Here is a 23,995-nt window from a genome sequence, read left to right on the forward strand (position 1 = left end):
TCGATGGCATCGGATTGCCGATACTTCGCAGGACACAACGGTTCACCGCTAAGCTCTCAGTTGTCACAGCTGTTCGCCAGCACGGTAATCGACAATCCGACGCTACCGACGCGAAGTATCAAAGGATAACTTACAGGCCAGCTTTACGTCGCCCACAGCGTAGGCCGAAGCAGCGCGAGGTTTATGTGTGACGAGCGCCAGCTCGCCTAAGTACCCACCAGCGGGGACTCTATTAATCTGTGCCGGCAAATAGAATACCAAATGACATCTATACAATTGACAGTGTAATTAGCGTGGCGGTCTGCTAGCCAGCCACGACGGCGGTACCAAGTCATTACGAGGTATCTAGGTCACCGGTCGTGCCGCAGCTACGCCGCCGCGATGGAGAATGAAAACCGATCGACGTACCTCAATCTCGCGACCGTGGTCTCCGACTATGGTGATCCTCACGACGCCGTCTTCGACGAAGTACATCCCGTCGGCGGTGTCGCCCTGCCTGATTATCTGCTCGCCGTCTGAATACTGTCTCGGTAGTAAAGCGTTCGCCAGGTTCATGCGCTCGTACGGCTGGAGTGACAGAATATCTCAATAAAGTAACACGTCGGGCTAAACCTTCCGCAACTCCCCCCAACTTCACAATCAGCACCGAGTAAACTTTCGTTCGAACCGTACTTCACAGACACCCGCCCGATACTCCCATTACCCTCGAAATATCGGCAAACCGAATTAGCGATCGCATGCACTTAATTCTCCGAGGACAAGGCGAAATCCTCGTTACGTAACCGGCAGGGTGGAGCCGACTCCGATCCAATAAAGCGGCGAACAAAGAGAAACTCCCCCGACCGAATACACCGGCGTTAGACGGCGAGCATTAAATTCATCTCGGCGATTACCGTCGATCCCGGCAATTTCTGTCTCACGAGGTGAGCACACAAACTTTCGGGCGAGTCGCAGGCGAACCGACGGTTTTCTAATACAGGTCGAGCCGACCCCACCTAGCCAATTGCCTCTAACTCGCGCGGATCCGTTGGAGCGGCCGGTGTCCCGGCGAACGATTAGCTTCCCGTTGCGTCCCGAAGCGTTCCCCCCGGTCGTTCCGAGCGCGCGACACCGTCCCGCCGTTGTCCGCGACACTTGCCTCGACGGACTTCAGCATCGGCACTCTGTTGATGAGGTCCTCGTACATCTTGCACTTCTTGTACGCCGATTTCAGCAGTATGCGCCGGAACGTTTGCCTGTCCATCGCCCACAGCGTGCCGGGCGTGATGGCCTTGATGGTGGCCGCTCTGGGCATGTTGTAGAGCAGCGCGAGCTCGCCGAACGCGCCGCGGTTATCGTACACGTGTATCATGGACTCCAGGCCGGTTTGCTGATTCTTCACGTACACCTCGAACTTTCCTCTGTAAAATCGGTTACAATGTTCAGTAATCAGATTCACGGTCCGCTGAAGCTCTATGCCGCGGAGCACAAAAGAATTTACCTCTCGATGACGTAGAAGTTGTCGCCGTCGTCGCCTTGCCGGATAATGTATTCGCCCGGCTGCACCGTCTTCTCGAACATCGCGTCCAACACGTCCGCCATTTGTTCCTGCGAAAAGAATCCGTGGGATGCGTGTGTACGCGTGCCGCGAATACCGACCGACGCCGCCGTTTTCTAGCGCGACCAAGGACGCGCCGGCCATCGCCGCGGCTCTACGCGGAAACGCTCAACCCGCTAACGTTCTGGCTCTTCGGGAGTATCCTTAACACACTTCGAGGAGATATTCCGGATTCCGCGTGCGTCGGCCGCGTTAGGTCTCCGTCGACTGGAATAGACTTCGACACTCGCATTCGGCTGAGAGATAAATGGAAACGTCGATTCCTCGGGAAGAAACAATTTTCTGCTCTCTTTGGAATATCAATGGAAACTGAGTGCACGTTGGTTCCCGAAGACCGCAACGATCGCGGTCCAGTCCTTTGCTCGCAGATTAACCCCTTGCCCTATGACTTATTTCTGAACTACGACCGACCTAACTACCTTGTTATTAATAATTCAGCGGAAATAAGGGAATTTCAGTCTTGTTCTACGTTAACGCGTGCTGTAAGGTATAATCGTTGATAAGGAATATGTAATTTGCATTCGAACGAATTGGATATTATTTTTGTTCTGCTTGAAATCTTCCGCGAGTCTGACACGGAGTTAACCCTTTGCGGACGAATGCGACGTTTGGAGATGAAGTGTTTGTACGTGGAAAACTACGCGGAGAAGTGGTTTAATTACTCTCGGTAGTTTCCTTTTTCCTGTTAATCAAGTAATTGACATTTATTCTAACTTCATCGAAGACTTTCAAATAAAGTATCAAATTATCGTTTCGAAGTATCTTCAATATCGGACTCGTACAAAGATCTCGAACAGAATTCAGCAAATCTAAATATCAATTCTTCCGAGTCCGAATCGAATATTAATTTCTATTATTAACCCTTTGCGCTCGAAGCTTCTCTAATATTACCAGCAATCCGAAGGAATTTTAATAGAGCATATTAACGTATAAATAAATACATATAAATGAATATAAATAAATTATTGTTTTCCATAGATTATAGATACAAATCTTAGAATACATTCAAAGACAAAATTTCACAGTTCGCAAATTTTAAATGGCTTAAAGTCCTCGAGTTCAAAGGTTAATTCTACAGCTCCCAAATAAACGTAGACATAAAACAAGTACAGAATTCTCTATTTTTCAAATGAACGAAGAATACGTCTCAATCAACCATAATTACGAAATCCCAGGGCAATAGGTTAAAACACGTCCAATCAACCGACTGCCAGGTCACCGAAACGTGCAATCGAATTCCTCGAAGATATTTCCCGTCGGCCCCCCGGTGCCCCGCGAGACACGTACCAGCGATCGTAAGGAAAGCCGCGTTTCCAATCGGAACCGCACGGATTCTGGAACGTCGGGACAGAATTTGAAATTGAATCTTTTATAAATAGCCGCGCGAACAGCGAAATCTCCGATCTTAAACGGTTTATTCTTAAACCGTCGTGTCGTGTCGTGCGCTGGCTAGAACGTCAGGTGGAAACACGTAGCCCAGCTCCGACAGGCCCGCCGCGGTGAATTTCGCTCGCGTAATTAGCTAATCGAATAATATCTCCACTTTAACGGGGGAAAATTGAAGCTTTCAGGCCGAACTCGCTCGCGCGCGCGAGTATATTGAAAGTAACGCGAGAGAGTAGCCGGCCCGCGGTCATTAGAGGTTTATATTTGTATCTACTCTCAGAGCCCAGGCTCCCTTGGATAAGCTCCCTCCGATTCGGAATCCCAGTTGAGCAGATTACACGTACTCATTGGCATTTCCACGAGTTGGCGCGAACTCCTCTCGCCGCTCCGTCCGTATTCCCGTTTCAATTACGGCCGAACCGGAGACGGAGACGTCGGCGGAGGCATCATCGTCAGCAGAAGCGGCGGCGCGGCGCGGTGTACCGTATACTATGTTTAAACTTACCTCGTCTAGGGCCCGAAACAGAAAAATATTCTTGACGCTGTCGCTGAGCCTCTGCCGTTGCTCGTCGCTCTTCGGATGCACCATCTGCAATCGAAACGTCGGATCGTTAGCGAACGATGGATAGATGGTTGAGGCTGATTATTGTAGCTGTTGCTGATGGTGTCGATACTTTGTTTCGAGAAATTCTGGGCGAGATATGATCTACATTGCCATACTCGTATACCTAATTAGGTTAATATATATGTTAATGTTTAGTTTTAAATTATACTACAATCTATTATATTTAGCCTTCGTCGTAAAGGCGATGTTGTGGACTTTGTAAGGCCGGGGAACATTTTTTGATAAAGCGACTTTAGCTGGTGCTGATACTATCGATACTTAGTTTCAGAAATTCTAGACGAAACCCGGCGCATTTTTTTGAAGAATCTATGTTCGGCGTATATAAAATGATAAGTTGTTTATTCATTTGGCAGCGATTATTTACTTCGGTACTTTTCACGTTATCAGTAACGATCATCAGAGTCTGAGTAGTTGTGTGAGTTCTTAAAAGTATTGTGAAGGTAAAAATGCAGCAAAGTAGTACGTAGAAGAATGCTTTATTTGTGGACCGCCGGGTTGAATGTTGTTAAATATCTTTAACCCTTTGAACTCTGTAGGCTCCAATATTGTACCAGTTATCAAATATTTTAATAAATCAAAGAAACCACCCTGAAGTTACTCAATTTTCCACGCATCCAAATTTTGTGCTGAGGAAAATAAAAGGAATGTTATAACATTTTTCATTTTCACTGGAGATAGCATAAAAATTAGTTGCAGTTGATAAATTACAAAACCATCTCGAGTGCTAAGGGTTAAAGGCTTAAACAGCCGCAGACGTAGCGAGGATCGATCGCAATTAGATCGACGATTACTTTCACGTTCCTCGGCCAGGAATAAAACGATCGGTTTCGCCCGGTGAATTATTCAGCGGGGCTGCTCAGATTTTCTGCTGGCCCTTCGCAACCTTCGGTCGTTTACGCATTGGCGTCAGCAACGCGCGTAATAAGCAGGTTCCGCGAGACCTGCGTCGTCGTTTCTGCTTGCCTCCGCGATTCTTTCCGACGTATCGCGCGACACCAGCATCTGACGTATTTCCTTCCGGCGCTGGTTTTAGTAGAATGCAAAATTCCTCGACATCCTGCCGAGTCTTTGAGTTCGTTGTTAACGCATTGTGTAATTTTCAGAAAACTGAATTTTGCGGATGGCAATTTTCACTGAGATCAACTTATATCACTACACATAGAAAAACTCGGATATCATGTTGTTATGTAATATATTTTAAATAGATAATCAATTCGAATTAAATTTTATATTTTTTCAATGCTGTGGTAATTAGCAAAGTTGCATAGCTAAGTGTCTATATAAAAACGAGATTTCTCGTTACCGATACGCAATGTGTTAAGCAAGTGATCAACGCTAGATTTACTGATAATTACTGTACAGTTTGTTCTACTGTTCTTAGACAAATTTTTGTCTGAGTGCTAAGGGTTAATGTTGAACTTCGTATAATGCCTCGTGAAATATTTTTTTCTTTGCTTCATCAAAAAATAATGAATATTTCTAATAAGAAACTCTCGAGTGCAAAGGGTTCAATTGACTTACTCAAATTCCTCCATAGAAACTAGAGATTGCATCTCTATAAACTTCAATTGATTTACAATCCAGTTTGCGTATCGGTCAATCAATCTCTTCAATTATTCAATTCCTCTGTCGTCTCTTAATAATCGCAAAATGGAACCACGAACGAGTCATAGCGACTTATTCGCTAGTTTTCCCATTAATTACTAATAACGAGGAAAAGGGTAAACCTTGATTAGTCGATATCGATACTAGCAGTTCGAACGTGTTCGTGTTACGATATTCTGGACGATTTCGTATAACCAGGAACACGGTTGCGCTCGTTCGTTAACAACGTTACTAATTACCGAACGGACGTTCGGCGCAACGTGGTCCGAGCAATGGGAAATGGAACTTGTTGCGCGCCTTGCTCGAGTTTCTTTCGTCCCCGTTCGCCCGGTTACAGCACGCTAATCGTTGTTTATCGGGCAGGACGCGTAAACAACGTCGTTTCACGTTTATAGATTTCCGATCCGGGAAGTAGACGGCACTTTCGAATTGGCACATCAGCCGAATAAAACGGGACACCCGCCGGCTCAGGGGCAGCGCGGTTGAATTTGCGAATAAATATTTCTCTATTTAGACGGCCGCCACCGTCGCGCATAATATATGCGCGTACATCTATCCGCTAATCGCGGTGACTCACGTCATTTCGGGGATACGGTTAATCCGCAAATTGCGAGTTACACGAGTCGCGTACTAACCCTTGGCGCTTCGGGTTGTTTTGCCATCGATCGGCAACTGCGACTAATTTTTATTGTATAGCGAAAATTAGAAATGCTGTAACATTTCTTTGATATTTTATTTTCCTTCTCAGTGCAAAATTCGGATGAGGATCGAATAATTTTAGGGTAGGTTTTTTAACCCTTATCACAAAGACGATATTATACTACTCTAGATTTTTGTAATCAGAACAATACGTTTCTTGAGATTCGAAGGACCTAATCTTGTATCTGTAGATACAATTTAGTCATTTTTCATAATTTAATCGACTGGTTTCGATTTTTTTAGCAATTATTGATATCTTCGAAGCATTCTCAGTTTCCTCAGACATTCATTATAGTACTCAAATGAAGCTATTTATTCAAAATCATTTCGAATATTCAATGCTTCGATCAATAATTGCTGAACAAAAAAATCGAAACCAGTCATTTTGACTGGCACGGTAGTTCTAGTGTTAAATATCAGATTCTATAGTTTTACTGTGTCAAACCAAGTCACCTCTCAAATTTTCATATTTGGAACGCCAAGTCGCGAATGAATGATTCGATTGCTCAAACGGCAAGAGATCAGGACGTTGATTCTATTTCTTCTATTGTTTAACACACTAAGTGCCGTGTCAGTCACTGGACCGACGCTTCCGAACGACTAGAAAACAATCGTAACATCAAAAGAACCGATGCGAAATGAAAATCTTTAAGAACGTCTGAAGCATTTGCGTTTTATCACTCACACTTCCTGAATTCTGAACTTCTGTTCAAAGAACGATCGTTCGGCACTGTGCGTCATAGCTGAAATGTTAACCTTTTGCACTGAAAATAATCTATTGTTACAATTTTTATAGGAATTGCATATTAATCGTATCAAATAGTTCTAGTGTCAAACAGAAATTGCACCATCAAAACTCTAACCGATCCTCCGTTTCTAATTTCTTCCAAAGAACCAAGATTCGCTAAGCGAGTCGAACGCAGAACCGAGGACTTCGATTTTTCTTATTCTTTATTTTTTTTTTAATTTTTCAAACTTGCCGTGCCGTGCAACCTACTCACGCGCGTTCAATCGGGAACCCTTTCTTTTTATATAACGGAGAGACGTGCTCGCGCCTAACGTTCCCGATCGATCGCGGGCTGCAATTAATTTCTAATATCGACGCGTGCCGCGCGATGATCGTAATTCCCCCGGAATAATGCGAGACCAGCCGGCGCGCGGTGTGTTTCGTTAATTACTCGTTACGCGACTCGCTTCCCGCGGCCGCCGCGCGATATTATTTTACACGCTCGATATTTGTTCTTTATTGTCATCCGTTCGCTCGCTCGCGTGGACCCGTCACCGGGCGCGTCGCGGCATTATCCGCGCGTCACCGCAGTCGCGCGGCTCTCACCCTCGCGCGTTTTATTATGCCGCTCCGCTTGCATTATTGCTCGAGTTTCCCGTTAACCGCGATAATCGTGTCCGCTTCTCGTTACCGTCGCCATCGCGGCCTATCTTACGATTGTTACTTCGTATCGCCGCGAGGACAAAGGGTAACTCTCAATTCCGCGTCCGCCAACCCTTCGAGCGCGGAGATTCTTTGAAACGGAACCCTCGGCTGAAGCGGAATTATATATGGACTGCTTAACCTTTGCACTCGAAAGTCTTCCACTCGAGATATTCGATATTCTCCAATTAGATGGAGACGAGATACTTTATTAACGCATTGCGTACGGGAAACGGGAGATCTCGGTTTTATTTAAACCTTCGTAACTTTGCTAATTACCATGTCATTTAGAAAGGTATTGAATGGTATTAGATTATTTGTTTGATATTTATGAAGAAGTAATGAGATATTAGAATAGTTTGCATAGAGTGATGTATCATGAATTTATGAGTTGATCTCATTGAAAAATCGGCCATTTTTCTAATTAACGCGATGTGTTGACCTTTAGTAGTCCAGATGGTTTTGCAATCTATGCAACTGCAACTAATTTTTATAGTATCTATAGAAAATGAAAACTGCTATAACATTTCGCAGATCTTTCGTTTTCCTTAGTGCAAAATTTGGATTTGTGGAAAATCTGATAATTGTAGGGCAGTTTCTTTGATTCATTAAAATATTTGATGTTATAACTGATGCAATATTGGAGCCTACAGAGTTCAAAGGGTTAACTTATCAAGGAATGACACATAAATTAGGCGACAGAGCTGTTTTCCTTCGATATTTCGCGTATTCACGCAGTATGCAAAGGTTAATAGTAAACATTAAAGTTTATAATATTACTGTATTAAATCAGCTTACGACTGTGAGTCGCCTCTCGAGTGCAAAAGGTTAACATTTCAGCTATGACGCACAGTGCCAAACGACCGTTCTCCGAACAGAACTTCAGAATTCAGGAAGTATGAGTGATATACACGTGGAGCATTCAAATAAAATAGCTTTGTTGCTCAATTTATCTGTGAATTATTAAATTAGTTTCAAATAATGTCATCTGTATCTCATCAGAAAATGTCGAATATTTCTAGTGAGAAACCTCCGAGCGCAAAGGGTTAATTCGACGGTCAACGAAAAAAAATTTCGCATTTAACATTAAGTCTTGAAATACCATTGTTCCCCTTATTTTGCGAATAGATTCCTCGTTCAGTCAGTTTAAAAAAATGTCATCTATCTCAACGAAATAAATTGAATATTTCTAGTGACAAATTTTTGAAGTGCAAGGGGTTAAACAGATAATCAATTCGAATTTCATATTTTTTTCAATGCTGTAATTAGCGAAGTTGCACAGCTAAGTGTCTTCATATGAAAACGAGATACCTCGTTACCAGTACGCAACGCGTTAAAAAATCGCGAGAGACGCGTCAGCAAAGGAAGCGATCGCGTTAAACGGTCCCCAAACGGGGACCACTGGTGTTTGCGGATGGACGGTCGCGTTATTACATCGGTGCACTCAAAATCCCCGAACGGAGCCGGGGGAAAAAGGAACATTCCAGCCGACTCGAATCTACAGATGTTTCGCGTCGCGGTTCGCTTTTTTTAGAGAACGGCGCCGCAGGTATATAAACAAATCCGAGTCGTGTTTCGCGTTCTCTGACCTTTCTACTCCGACTCCGGCGCCTCGCTCGGATGATTTTTCGTGAGATTGGAGGCGAATCGAATTCATTACAAAGATTCTACCGGAGTGGGCGTAATTAGAAAACGTCTCCGACGAACGTGGAGGGTAGAACGACGAAACCCGAGAAATATCAAGTCTATAAAGTTAGGTCAACCGACGGACGAGTTGAAACGTTGACGCCCCCTTTGGAATCTACGATGCACGAAAGTTACTTACGTTTTGTTAACGCTAGAACTACCAACGCTTGAATTGATTTCTAACCCTTTGCGGACGAAGATTGTTGAAAGTAGACAAAACCTTTTGCGAATTCTGCTAAATTAAACACTGAATGCTTAAATCGTAGAGAATAAGGAAATTGTGTACTAATTTCTTGCTGTTCGAATAGTTAAATTATTTGTTCACTACTGAGTATTCCAAACATGGAAGTTTGATCTCAGTAAGATGCCGACATTCGTCCGCAAAGGGTTAAACATTCTTGTATAGAAACCGTACAAACTCCGTTAATTAAGATATCAATTACATTTTCATCTGTATATTGATCAATCTTCTATTCTGATCATTCTTCGGAGAAGCATCTGTATGCTTGCAGTAATTGTGATAGAAATGAGGAATAAGTCATTTTGACCGGTCTGATAGTTCTAGTGTTAACTGATTCTTGAGGAGTTCAATCATTTGATACTTTTAGAATAGAATTGTTAGTATCAGAAATAAAAGGATAGAACAGTTGTATTCGGAAAGTATGAAATGATTGAACTCCTTAAGGATCAACTAATTAAGTCGATTAATATATAAATCTCAACATCACGAATCAAAATGAAGTATCACAAATCTCAGTATTACAAATCTAAATGAAGTATCATAAATCAAAATGAAATATCACAAATCAAAATGAAATATCACAAAACAAAATGAAGTATCTATCACAAATCTCAGTGTTACAAATCAAATCTCAGTATCACAAATCAAAATGAAGTATCTATCAGAAATCTCAGTATTACAAATCAAATCTCAGTATCACAAATCAGAATGAAGTATCTATCACAAATCTCAGTATCACAAATCAAAATGAAGTATCAGAAATCTCAGTATTACAAATCAAATCTCAGTATCACAAATCAAAATGAAGTATCTATCACAAATCTCAGTACCACAAATCTCAGTATCTAAACCAAAACGAAGTACCAAAAATGCCAGTATCACGAACGAAAAGCTAGAAGAATGTAGGGCGGCCGTTGCCGTCGCGCCAGCATTCGCGTCGAGTTAACTCGTCCGCGTCCGGCGAGCAGGTTGAAACCGTCGATTCCCGGTTACCGTTACCAGCGGATTTTCTTCTCCGGTTCCGCGGGCAACGGCTGATCGAGCGGCGTCGGGTTTCAGCCTTTGGTCTATTTGCTCGTCTCCGGCGAACACCTGCCGCCGGTTACGGACGCGAACGCTCCTCACTGACCTACAGCTCGCGTGGGACGCGTTCCCGTTCTCGGAACGAGCGTCTCGATTGATGCATCTGCATCCTAATCGCGCGATAACGCCGCCGTCGCGGCATAATCCGACGGAGAGGCTCCGCTCGTTTCAACCCTTTGACGAAGATTCTTCGAAATAAGACCTTCGGCAGATACAGCTGAATTATATACCAAATTGTAGGCATTTAGATATAAAAAACCCTTTTGCGAGCCTATCCTAGCAGCAATAAAGCAAAGTGTTAAGTAAAAAGTTCAAACGTGACTCAAAGTCACATCGTGGTTCGATTAGGGTTGAAGACTGAGAAACCAGGGTGGCAAGGAAACCGGAAGAGACATTGAACACGACGAATTTTTCATCGACTGAAAATCATCCCTTTTGGGATCAGTTGCTCTCGGAGACTTTGGGGTAGCTTATACAGTCGAGACTCGACGGAGGCATGCGGATCTCGTGGATCAGCTTTCATCTTGTCTTATCTTAGTTTTGACAGTAACTTGTTATTCGTCGATACGGTTACAACCAATGGAAACCATAACGAAAACCCCTAGCGACAGATTCCTGTGCTGTCCATCGAGTCATCTAACACTTAGAAAACTTGCCAGGCCTGCGACAATTAACACGTTGTCTGCCACGGTGGTCACCGATGATTCCAAATTACTTGGCAATAATTATAATTTGTCGACTACTACTGTCGATTGGAAATATTTCGTAACGTAAGTTACTAGATAACAGTGTAACGTGAGCACTGCGATACATAACAAGTAACTGTTCCTCTTTATCTCTGCTACAAAAGAATAAGCGACGAAACTGTGGAGGTTCGTTCCAGTCAACGTGTTAACGCAGCAATGCCGTATAAGCAGAAATCATTTCATTATTTTTATCAATGTTACCGTAATATTCGTTAACGCATTAAGTATTATACTACGTCGCTTCTACGAATTTCTTACCACTTGTTATCTATACTACGGTATCTTTCAGTAAACTTGAAATACTTCCGTTAAGGGCTAATAACACGTCTATTCTCGTAATCTCCTCCAGTTAATGCACGACCAGCAATGGAGCAGAGGAGGATTAACCGGCAATGCTAGTTCTTAACACTAGAACTACCGAGCATTTAATACGATTAACATGCAATTCCTATAAAAATTGTAACGATAGATTATTTTCAGTTTCTTCAGACATTCATTATAGTACTGAAATGAAACTATTTATTTTCGAAATCATTTCGAATATTCAATGCTTCAGAGATATCAATAATTGCTAAAAAAATCGAAACCATTTCGACTGGTTAACCCTTTGTAGACGAAGGTTCTTAGGAACGTACAAAACCTTCAACAGACGAATCTAAATAATTTATCAATCGCTTAATCAATAGAAAAGAAGGAAACTCTGCAGATCTGTAAATATCGAGTAATTAACTCACTCGTTTGCGTCTTGAAATGTAACGGCTACGAATATTGAAACAACAGATTATTTCCGGTTTCTTCAGACACTCATACTCTAGTGAAACTATTCCAAAATCATTTCGAATATTCAACGCTGCGAAGATACCAATAGCTAAACAAAAATATCGAAACTAAAATTCAGAAGCTTTTAATAGTCGCAGCTAAAATTCCATTCTACGTCACTTCACACCGCTTCACGACCGTTCGACACTTCCGAGGGCTTATCGGTTGCTATATTTGGTAGAATGCGTTTGGTAGAATCAATCGTGCCGACATAATTCATCTAACTCCAGAAGTAGACCGCGAAGATCTCACCGGAGCAAGTTCAAACGCGGCACGTGTCCGCGGAAACTTTCCTCGTCGGCTTTTTTACGGCTCCGCCGAGCGTAGCAATGGCTCCCGCGTGCTCCGAGAGACACCGTAAATCGCGCGTCCCGCGGATATTACTCTAGTTTACGCGGTGTTTTCGGTAACGCGACTTCCAGCGTGTATCAATGGACAGATTCCGCAGACGCGAAGCTCGCTCGCGGATTCACGCCGCTCGACGCAGAGACGCAACCGTTGAACCCAGTCCTAGTTGCCGACCCTCGAGGAAACTGCACCCTCCAATTTCTTCGCGTCGATCCCTCTTCTAATTTAACGCTAGGCTTACGGAACGCGGCGGTCTGACGCATACTGGATTTTATAAACATTGTTCGGTAAACACTTAACTTGGCTCTGATCGATGCAATCTCGCCGTGTTACCTGATCGTCTATCTTTAACACTAGAACTATGGACTAGTTTCGATTCTTCTGTATCGCAGTTGTTGATACCTTAACACTTAGGCGACCGCCTAAAAAGAATTAATTAACATTCAATTGATTTGGTTAATACTAGGTTTACGGACATTTATTGTACAGTTTATTCTATTCCTGGGGAAGTTGATATTCGTTCGTTTAGATTTTGGAAATTGTAGATGTAGAAATAGACAACGAAAACCGATTGAAACATTGACCAAATAATGTTTATAAAATTCAATCTGCGTCAAATTGACGCGTTCCGTAAACCTAGTGTTAAAAACTTTGTTTTGTAAAAATAAGAACCGTATTTGATGAATTGCGAATAATACAACTTCAAGACTTACTAAACGACAAAAGAAAAAATAAACAGAATAAAAGTCCATTCGGTTGGCTAAGTAACACTAGAACTACCATACCACTCAAAATAACTGGTTTCGATTTTTTTAACAATTATTGATATCTCTAAAGCATTGAATATTCGAAATGCTTTTGAAAATAGTTTCATTTCAATACTATAATGAATGTCTGAAGAAATTGAAAATAATCTATTGTTACAATTTTTAATAATTGCATATTAATCGTATTAAATGCTCGGTGGTTCTAGTGTTAAGAGCATTCAGTGTTCAGTGATCTTGAAAATAAATAGTGTCATTTGAATGCTGTAATGAACATCTGAAGAAACAGAATAATCTGTTACTGTTTTCCAACCTTTTTTGCGCCATGCCTCACCTAAGCCTTTCTAAAGTTCTTATGCCCCCTATGTAACATATATATATAATTTTCAACATTACAATATTTTTGCATAAGCATTATGAAATATATGAAGACATTTAAAATTTCAGAATTTTAGAAAGGTGGGTGTTGAATTATTACTTTATGCTAAGCCAGCAAGATCAAAAATGCCCAACGTCTTTAGTCCAAAGGCAGCCATATCTGGATTCTACCACAAAATGTCAAGAGACTTTTCCCCAGGCAAGGCCATAAATCTAAAGAAAATCGAACGCCGACTTTCAGGAATTCAAGTAATTCGCATTGAAGAGCTTAAAAGAGCCAGACACGTTCCTCGACGCCCTTATAATAAATTCACGCTACAAAACATACACCGTTTCATTATTCCATCGCGCATTTCCAATATCGGGCACGGCAGAAAAAGGAACGTTGGTCGACAGTGCCTTAACGGGTGAAATAGAACCGGCCGACTCGTGGCGTCCCGATCCTACGCGGCACCAGCCGGACGAAGATCTAGGAGCTATTTTTTCCCCCCGGAGTGATCAAGGTCGTCGATGCTCCTTGAAGTGGAACCGATACGTCTCCTTCGCATATGATTAGTAGTGCATGCACTCCGGGACACACGATACGACCGGCTCGCGCGGTCGGCGAAACGTAACGGTAACCTTCGTCGAGTCGGACCGTAAGAATCGCGACTGCTCGAAACGGGTCGCGGCGAGCAGCAGCTTCACCCCCCTGGATGCGCCATTATTCTATGTAGAATAATGATCGGATCATTCGCGTTTCTAATGGATCGCCTTACACGCTGCCGCCGCTCTTCCGATCAGTTTTAACGGTTCAGATTCCCGATAATCGTGATCGTCGTTGTCTTTTGAAATGCTTTCGAGCAGTACGATCCCGATCCGAACGAACCACGCTCGTCTCTCCCTTCTACCTCTCGTCGGTGTACACACACACGACGGAGACACGCGCATACACGTACAGTCTATCTCTCTCTCTCTTTCCCCCGGTCGCTCTTCTGCCTCTCTGTCTAGCTCATTCACGAACACGAGCTCGCGTGCGCGCGTGTGTACCCGTATACATATGTAAGTCACGTCGGTACCAGGTTATCGAACACGCGCTCTGACGTCACAAAGGTACATCGTTCGCATCGTCGAGCAAAGTAAATCATCCCGTTTCGTCACCCGCGCAGCCTGAATACGCCGGTGTCTCGATAGGGAAGGATATAAAAAAAAAGAGCAAGAGAACACGCGCGCGCAACAGAGAGAGAGAGAGAGAGAGAGAGAGAAAAAGAGAGAGAGAGTAAGATGACCGTTTTCTAACGTGTCTCTCCGATACAGGCACGCGACGCTCGGCCGTTCGACGCGCTTACGTGCACGGTGTGCGAGCGAGCACACGTTCGGGGACCGATCTCAACTTTCGAGCTTTCCGCGTGCGACGTCTCCTTGCGAGCCGCGTGCGTTCTCTAGCGAACCGATCGGCCGTGTTATTATTCCAACGAGTCATAAAGCATCCATATTTAGCTTTTATACGCACACCAACGTACTCGTGCACGTAGCATCCCCCTCCACATATATATATATGTGTATGTATATATGTGTATATATATATATATATATATACATATATATATATGGACACGTGCGAGCGCACTAGCGGAGCTCGTGTATACTCCGTGTTGCGTGTATGTACGCGCATGTAATCGTGTGTGAAACACGTTAACCCTATCCTTGTCGTCTTCCAATGTACCGGAATAAAGGGCTTTTCGGTCCCTTCGATAATCGACATATTTACCGGGATAGGTATAAACGGTGCGCGCCCAAGAAACCGTCCTTAACCCGTTAAATTAGAAGCGACGAGTGAACTCGTCGGCTGGAGGACGCTTCCGCGGTGCGCGAGTGCCAGCTCGTCGTCGAATATTCAAGATTACAGCCGTGTTATTAAAGTTTATCGCCGCTGCGACGGTACTTCCGACGTTGCCTTCTATTCCGTTCGACCCTTTATGTCCGGGAGGTACTTCAGTGTTTCGCTTTCATTAAACCGCTGCTACGGATATATATATATGGATTTATGTATGTATTTTTGTATGTATATATGTGTGTGCTTAGATTTTTTTGTGGTATTTGACACTGTTTCTACCGGAGGTGTCAGAAGACACCTTTAGGATGGTTAAATTAAAATTATTTTTAGAGTTTAGTGTATTCTGAAGTGACTGTTAGACTTGTTCAGTAATGATTATAAAATTAATTATAGGAAAAGTCTAAAATTCAATTGATAAATGACTTAGCTGGTAAAATAATTTTAAGTGAAAATTTCAGGTGTCAAAAGACACCTTCGGTAGGAATACTATTAGAACTACCAGATGGGTCAAAAATGACCCATTCCTGATTTCATTTCTTCCAATTATTCAAATAGGTGCTTCTCAGAAAATGTACTAGAAACAGGTTCAGCAATACACAAGCAGAATTGCGAACCAACTCAATAATTCCACTCTTCCGGTTTCTACAAAACAATTTCAAAAAGACAATTTATGCTCAGTGGTTCTAGCGTTAAATTCATTTCATTCAATCATCGTCGCATGCATTCCAGTTCTAACGGTTACGAAAGGGATTCATACTTAACCTATCAACGATCTTGAAGCTATCTAAAAATGGAGATAAAGGTGAAACGAAAATGACCAAGTTCAGGATCCAAAGTAGTCGATCCACGCTACATGCTCGATTATTTTCACCGGTGACTCGCGTTCGCAACGGTAGCGACGAGTTAACTCGTCCTGGCAACTTCGTAACGCCACGTTCGAGAATGAGCTTTCTATAAACGAACTCTTCGGTAAACAGGTTAACGGACCGTTTGTATTCTCAATGTCGAGAGTCGATTCTCGTTCCTCCATCGATCGATCGATCGATCGATCGGTTCGATACACGCACTCCCCGTTCGAGGATCAGGATCGACGGATCCTCGCGTAACGAGATCGAGATCCGGAAGCGGTCGACAACGAACGGAGTGAATCGTTGACAAATAAAATGGGAAACACCATAGAATCAAGTGATCTATAAAACATACCTTGGCTCCATCGTCTTCCTCATCTTCTTCAGGATTATACGTCTCCGCGAAGATACTCTTCCTCCTCGATGCGAACCTTCCGACCGGCGGTTCTGTAATGTTAGAAATAACCTTGAGAATCCGGCTTAAAACGAAATTCGACGAAGTCGTTCGTTGGACAACCTTCGGAATTCTACGAGACCGACGATCGTTAGAAATCTGTTAATATTATTAAAGCGATCGATATATCTCGAGTTTTAAAATTCGACCAAGTCGTTCGTTGAATGATCTTCAGAATCCTACGAGACCGACGATCGTTAGAAATCTGTTAATATTATAAAAAGCGATCGACATATCTCGTAAAATTCGACCAAGTCGTTCGTTGAATAATCTTCAGAGTTCTACGAGACGATCGTTTAGAAATCTGTTAATATCGTAGTGATCGATATATCTCGTTTGAAAATTCGAAGTGTAACGTCCAACGACGCGTAGAAAAAAAGAATGACGACCGTACCGATATCCATTGATAGTCACGTATGCAATTGTTGTTTTCACGTAAAACCGCGAGAATCGTACGGGCACCGGTCGGGTTACACGAAGCGGACTGAGGAGTCGAATGTCTAAATCGAAACAGTACCGCGAACGGCGCGCTTCTAGCTACAGAGAGCGGGCAGGTTATATGTATATCGGTCGGTTGCGGGACGACTACTGGACGCGATGGGAAGTCGCGTCCCGAATGAAAAATTCCTCGCTCGCTCTCACCTTCATCGACAGACTCGTCCGGCGTAGAGGAGCAGGTCTGCGCAGTGGGCTGAATCAACTGTAGGTGACGGCTTTCCCGTAGTTGCGTGAAAAAACCGACGGCATAGTCGATAATATCCACCGGTTGCTCCAATAAGTAGCTGATCGTGAACTCTAGCAGAATATCCCGCAACTCGTCTGGCACCGTGATCTTGCCAGCGTTCCGTTGACAACTCATTTTTTCTCGTCGACCGATGTATATATGATATGTTACGGTTTGGTTTCCGCACACGTTTAGAATGGCATACGCCGGTAAAGACGGGCTGGCCGACGACGACGAGTCCCGAGGTTGCCCTGTTATCACTGCGCGGAAAAGACGTCAACGGCGACGGCTCCTACGGTGTGTCACTTGTCGGAAAAAAAAACTGGCCGAGATATATATTCCCTGTAATCTGACGTGCTACCTACTACCGCTGGCTGGGTGCTCTAGCGAGGCACAGGAGAACGTTAAGCCCCACGCGTTCCGCCCACTTTCGCGCTGGGCCACACTACTCGTCGCAGACTCGAAACGTTATCCGGTCTCGCTGAACCGCTTTTGCCCCTTTCGTCACCAACTTTCAACGATTTTTTTTCTACCCGACACTACATAAAGCTGCGCGCAACATACGTCGGCCCAAACCGAGGGATGCGACTCGGTCGCAAAGATGGCGACTATTTCACGGCGCGGGTCTTGACATTAGCAGAGAGATCCCGCTGGACATTTAAGTGGCAAACTGCAGGCAAATTGAGCATCATCGACGGTCCCGAATATATAGATCGTAGACCAATAGTGAACTCTACGAGATACCGTAGCTTTATTACGTTTTGATATCGCGTGTACGCGCTGATACGCTCGACCAATGGTACTCTTGTATTTCGGTGTAACCTTTACACTGCCGTTCCTCTTATTGGCCCGAGCCTCTTCGTTGTAATACTGTCCACGTATCTCGACCTATGGGTATCGTGATGCATTTATATTCGATTATCTTTGATAAAAATATTTAACGAGATCCTATTTGAAGTTGGAATAATAAATAATAATTTTAAACGAGGTTTCTATGATATATACGCTCGATACTTCAGGCTGGTTTTCATTGAACCGCAGGTGGCCCTCTATGGGAGTGTATAAAACATAGTTGGCGTAGTTTGAAATCTGGAAGTGTATCTATGTTACTTTTTATTCGCGCTTCTAGCGAATCATAACACGTGGATACGTTCAAGTAGATAATCGAAATAATGTCAATAAAATGTCGAATGATTTCTGATTTATACGAGTAATAATTACTAGATCGATCGTCGCGGGTATCTACCAGTAAAATTTCAATCCTAGTTTATTTTATAACATCTACTTACGAGGAGCAGCGTACCAAGGGACTCCGGGTTACTATAGTGTAAACAAAGATTCAAAATCGCTTGTGAAATATGGCGGGAAAGGAACAGTTCGATGAATATTTAGGAGGATCGGAAAAATTGCCGAACGAGGTTCACATTATGAAGCTTGTTTCCGCGAGAGCTAGCGAAATTGCTGCGATGACACATGCCATAGGTAGGTCCAATGATATCTTACTTTCAATGTCATTTAAATCGTAGTATCGGTTACCTTTCGAATGTCGAATAACTGTAGGATTTTGTTATTTGTAAAATTACATTTCCCACGACTGTACTAGTATACATATATTCAAACGTTCGCAGAGAATCATCAACAAACGAAACTTGTCTTTCAAAAGCTGCCCGTCTACATGCGCAGGCGCGTAATGTCGCACAACGTAAAGCGCTTACCGCGCCGATTGCGGGAGGCACATTTGAATCAAATGACGAAATCTGGTTTGCCGCCAAAAAGTAAGAGACCGTCGCGTAGATACCGTAGACGGCCAAGGAATTTACTGTTGGAGTATAATAGAAGACAAAGAAGTAAAGTCTGGCTGGAGACCCACATTTGGCACGCGAAACGCTTTCACATGGTAGAGAAATGGGGCTACAGAATCGCGAGTCACGCAAACGACAGATGCTTCAAGGCAAATTATCGCGCCGTTGCTAAACATTGTTTAATGCAGGATATTTCGTACTACACGTGCATTGAAATCTATGGACCCGATGACATTCTAAAGGAGACCTTAAAAAAGCATTGCAATCCATTAGAGTTGACGTTTGCAGCAAAAATTTTTATTTCTGGTACAAGGGAAGGGACTGTAATGTTTTTTAAACAAAATGGTTATCCACAATTTCCGATTGGTCACGTGCACTTCCTGTGGAGGCCGAGTAATAGTTCAAATTTAAAAACAATATGGATTTGGGTACATCCATCGTTTCTCGATGATTTTGTTGATGAAATTGTACTGAGTTTTGACTTTAAACCAAGTGATACGGATCCTGTTCCTACAAATAGTCATACTACAAAGTTTAGTTCATATGTAAATGATGGAAACTGTAAAATGAGCATTCATAAAAATAAGTTGAATAGATTTCGTTTTTATGGACCGTTAACGTTAAACGTCCTGACGCAAACTCTGCGGATGCCGAATATTAATGATAAATTGTATTCAACAAATACAATGGAAGTGGAAGAAAATAGAATGGAGTATGAGGAAGAATGTCAGAACACTGATAAATTATGGCATAAAGAATATTATAGCAATGAAGATAACATTGAATCTTTAAATATTCAGAATCAATTATGGGAGGTATTAAAAACACTACAGTCACCTAGTCAATTGCCACCGAATATTGTTCTTGGATTTACAGTTTTAGATCCAAGATTTTGCCTGCCTGAAAAAAGAACAAAACCCCATAACACCATTTCAAAGATGATTGAATTAATGCCAATGCCACCTACAAATGCTAATTCCAGTCCAATTTGGGACCAAGAAATACGGCAGAAAGTTACTAAAACATATGTAACAACTAGTGCTATTAATAAGCTTAGAAGTGAATGTTTAGTTCCTGGCATAAATAATGATAAGTATTTTAATGAGGAGATCATGGCCAGGATACCCATACTTTTAATTCAGAAACCAGGAATTGGGAATACAGGTACTTACATGTTGCATCTTAATTAATATGTGAAATATAAAACGTTTGACATTAATATAACTATATTAACAGGTTTAGGTTCTGCGATAGACATCATTTTACCAGCAGGTTGGGCAATGCCATTCTGGCTTTCTTGTATATTTCGTTGTGTGAGAGTAGGTGCACTCCGGGAATCAAAGTCTATCGCGTTCGAGTATGGAAATATAAAATCACCAGACATCAATGATCCAGACACACCTGCTTATGCAAGAGAAGCATTAAGTACCAAAACGGAATTAATAGAGAAATATTTACGCTATCCACCAAATAGACGTGTAAATTTTATAAAACTTGGAATCTCTACCCCTTTCTATTGTGAATGGAATATCTTAATGAAGGAGTGGACAAATGTTGAAAACTTTTTTGTATTAAGAGATCGTACACTACTTGAATTGTTACGAGAAAATTTAGCAGCCAGAGAAGTTAAAAGTAAACATAATAAATCAAATAGATTCAAACCAGATATTAATTTAGAAAATTCATTTGAAAATAGAAATTGTTTGATTCGTGTTAAAGTATCAGTTTCACAAAAGGGATGTCCTAAAAGATTTGCGATAATATGTATGCCATCGGATAAGGATTTAGGAAATTATACAAATAAAAAATCTTGGTCAGGACCTATAGAAAAGCTGAATCCTGATCCAAATGAAACTACTAGGAAACAATTAAGAAAAAACCATTTAGTACTTTTAAAACGTTTAAAGAAGCAAAGGAAACGACATAAAAAATCATTAACCAATAAATTGAGCCAAATGTTAAAGAATGACTTTCAAGTCGTAAATTATGAAAACAAGAGGAAAAATTTATTAGAAATAAGTCGTGAAGCTGTCTGCAAACAGTACAAAAAAATGTCACAGTTGTACCTTCCAAATTGTGTTAATGTAAGAAGTTCTTGCAGTAGAGAGATCATGGGATATATAACGATAGGCGATTTTTCTTTTGCACAAGCAAAAAGCATGGGTTTAGGGTATGTAACATTGAATTCATTGCTTCAATTAATCAATAAACGATATGCCTTTGTCCTTGTTAGAAACACTCAAACAAGGCAATATAGATGCGCCAAATTGGAAATAATAACTTAATGAATACAAATAATGTTATTTTTTTTCTACTTTTTAATATTCTAATAAATTGTGAATTATCATATACAGTGATTTACAATTGAACTGTAATTGTTAAATATATGCTGTTAATACATAGGAAAATAAAATTTTTTTTAATTGTTAATTTTTCTAAATGTACAAATAAATCATAGAAAAAAGAAAAGAAGTTATAACATTAGTTCTATCGCAGAACCTAAATTATTAAATTTTTATCACCTATTATCAATATTATCGGTAAACTGTGATAAAAATTCAAAATTGCAGCATGACGACAAATAAATATACTGATAAGTATACATTCTGAATTCCGATAACCTTCAGTTGAACCAGTAGGCTCGCTAGAACGTTACAAGACAAAATAGCAGCCACGTTATATTACGGTCAGTTAATTTCAATTTGGAATCAATTTATTATAAAGGAAATATAAATGGCGCGAATAGCTGTTGTAAGTATATTGCAAATTCTACGTCGTAATATTTTTACTCGTTTAGAACTTGTTTAACATATATTATAATATTCCATTAAATCGAATATATAGGTAACCGGAGGAAATAAAGGAATTGGATTTGCTATTGTAAAAACACTTTGTAAACAGTTTGATGGAATTGTTTATTTAACTGCTCGCGATGTCACCCGGGGAACAAACGCAGTAAAAGAATTAGAAAAGGACGGTTTAACACCGAAGTTCCATCAACTTGATATTACCGATGATAACAGCATCAACACTTTTCGTGATTATTTAAAAAATACGCATGGAGGACTCGATATTCTAGTAAACAATGCTGCTATTGCATTCAAGGTGATTGTAATTTTTTATATATACTTTTTTTTATTTTTTGAATGTATTTGTTCAATATTGTTTTAAATATATAGGTAGCAGCTACAGAACCATTTTCTGTACAAGCTGAAGAGACATTGAAAGTTAATTACTTTAGTTTAAGGAAGGTATGTAACATACTTTATCCGTTACTGAAACCTCATGCACGGGTGGTACATGTTTCGAGCTCTTGTGGCCGTTTGTCACTGATTCCCGGTGAATCATTGAAAAAACGCTTGTCTGATCCAAACCTTACAGAAGAAAAATTGGATGACATCATGCATGAATTCGTTGAGTAAGTTAAATTGTTAAAAGATATTTGAGTTCAAACAGATTTTTATTATACTTAAAATCACAAATTTTCAGTGCTACAAAGGCAGGTAATCATTTGGAGAAAGGTTGGGCAAATTCTACATATGTTGTAAGCAAAGTAGGAGTTTGTGCCTTAACTAGAATTCATCAAGCTATGTTCAATTCTGACCCACGTGAAGATCTTGTTGTAAATTCGGTGCACCCTGGCTATGTAGATACAGACATGAGTAGCCATAAGGGAAATTTAACGCCAGATGAAGGTGCTGTAGCTCCTACCTTTTGTGCATTGCTACCAGAAAATACAGAGATAAAAGGTAAATACATCTGGTTTGACAAGTCATTGGTAGAATGGACAAAAGATATATGAAAATATTGATTGCAACAAGTTTCTTTTCTTTATATGAGGTATACGCATGTAATACGATACAATGTAACAGATGTTTTGCAAATTTAAAAATGATGTACTTTAATATTTATATTGAAATTCAATTTACATACTTATTATGCCTTTTTATGAATTTTCATAATAAATAAATCAATGATTCCTTTAAACCTAAGAACTCTATAAACTATCTTGCTGGAACTGCTGCTTCTTTGCGTGCAGCATCTTGTAGCAATTGGGTATCCACTTCATCTCCTGGTAATTGTACATAACGAACCACCGATCCTCGAATGAAACAATTTTTTACTGACAACTGAAATACATTTTATGTTATAATCACCTCTCTAATAGCATTTTAGCAATCATAAAAATTACAAACCATGTGAGGATATTTATCTGGATCAGTTACACTTATATCTGTTAATTTTATATTTAGATACTGATCGACAGAGTGTAAAGTACCGCAAATGCTAAAAACGAAAATATTTTATTAAATAATTCTCATAGAAGTGTCTTTGAAATATCACTTACTAGTTGATACAGTACCTGAGATCATTTTTTAATTCTACAACAACGTCCTTGCCAACCAGGGACTTAAAAAACGAATAGAATAACTGAAACAAAATATTTCGAAATGAAGTTATTTATTTCATTAAAAAAGTGAAGGTTAACCCGCCAAACGAAAAGAAGTAAACTCACCATTCTTGCTCAATGAAAACGTTCGATATTTATGTATATTTTCCAATTGTGTTATTTAAATAACATAATGTTTATGAAAGTGTATTGAGACTGAAGATTTACAATTTCAACAACCGGTAGAAAGTCGCTACTATGACAACTTGTTTGGAAAAGTCAGCGCGCACGTTGCTGAATAAGTACTGATAGTGTTATTTTTGGTACATCATTTAATTCATTCATTCAATTTTGTTTTAAATATTATTTTATTTAAATACACGGTCAAACGTTACGCGGCTACTAATGAAATTATAAATAAAAGACAATACGTAATGAAAACGAAATTTGATAATATTATGTTCTATAAAATATTTCTATTATATCAAACATTTCATTTGCTTGTGTTACCCCTGTTGATTGGACACGTCCATCGGTTCTAAGAACACCACCAAT

The 23,995-nt window shown here is 41.0% G+C and overlaps 4 protein-coding genes across 5 annotated transcripts in view; 2 read left to right on the plus strand and 2 right to left on the minus strand.

Annotated features, from left to right (window-relative positions):
- Positions 1-17,968, minus strand: part of Pka-R2 (cAMP-dependent protein kinase type II regulatory subunit) — a 30,965-nt gene extending 12,997 nt beyond the window's left edge. The window contains exons 1-7 of one of the 2 annotated variants that reach the window (XM_031970008.2): positions 17,167-17,968; positions 16,426-16,517; positions 3,489-3,572; positions 1,481-1,587; positions 1,139-1,400; positions 409-567; positions 135-237 (exon numbers count right to left, since the gene is read on the minus strand). In XM_031970008.2, the coding sequence (XP_031825868.2) occupies positions 135-237; positions 409-567; positions 1,139-1,400; positions 1,481-1,587; positions 3,489-3,572; positions 16,426-16,517; positions 17,167-17,383 (1,024 nt within the window). In that variant the 5' untranslated portion in view covers positions 17,384-17,968. The other variant, XM_076372737.1, reaches the window with a different exon arrangement.
- A 367-nt stretch (positions 17,969-18,335) lies between these two features.
- Pop1 (POP1 ribonuclease P/MRP subunit) lies at positions 18,336-21,770 on the plus strand. The gene is made up of 4 exons (XM_031969984.2): positions 18,336-18,730; positions 18,877-20,214; positions 20,287-21,220; positions 21,621-21,770. Exons 1-4 carry the CDS (start codon positions 18,607-18,609, stop codon positions 21,658-21,660), a joined length of 2,436 nt encoding a protein of 811 aa, XP_031825844.1. The 5' UTR covers positions 18,336-18,606; the 3' UTR covers positions 21,661-21,770.
- Positions 21,636-23,045, plus strand: LOC116424066 (carbonyl reductase [NADPH] 1). The gene is made up of 4 exons (XM_031969988.2): positions 21,636-21,801; positions 21,895-22,155; positions 22,230-22,468; positions 22,540-23,045. The coding sequence occupies exons 1-4, from the start codon at positions 21,784-21,786 to the stop codon at positions 22,850-22,852; spliced, it is 831 nt and encodes a 276-aa protein (XP_031825848.1). The 5' UTR covers positions 21,636-21,783; the 3' UTR covers positions 22,853-23,045.
- On the minus strand, positions 22,858-23,910 carry LOC116424067 (U6 snRNA-associated Sm-like protein LSm2). The gene is made up of 4 exons (XM_031969989.2): positions 23,567-23,910; positions 23,414-23,481; positions 23,247-23,337; positions 22,858-23,180 (listed from the first exon to the last, which is right to left on the minus strand). Exons 1-4 carry the CDS (start codon positions 23,567-23,569, stop codon positions 23,055-23,057), a joined length of 288 nt encoding a protein of 95 aa, XP_031825849.1. The 5' UTR covers positions 23,570-23,910; the 3' UTR covers positions 22,858-23,054.
- Positions 23,911-23,995: the final 85 nt, after the last annotated feature.

Source organism: Nomia melanderi, chromosome 12 (assembly GCF_051020985.1).
Source record: "Nomia melanderi isolate GNS246 chromosome 12, iyNomMela1, whole genome shotgun sequence".
Classification (NCBI taxonomy): domain Eukaryota; kingdom Metazoa; phylum Arthropoda; class Insecta; order Hymenoptera; family Halictidae; genus Nomia; species Nomia melanderi.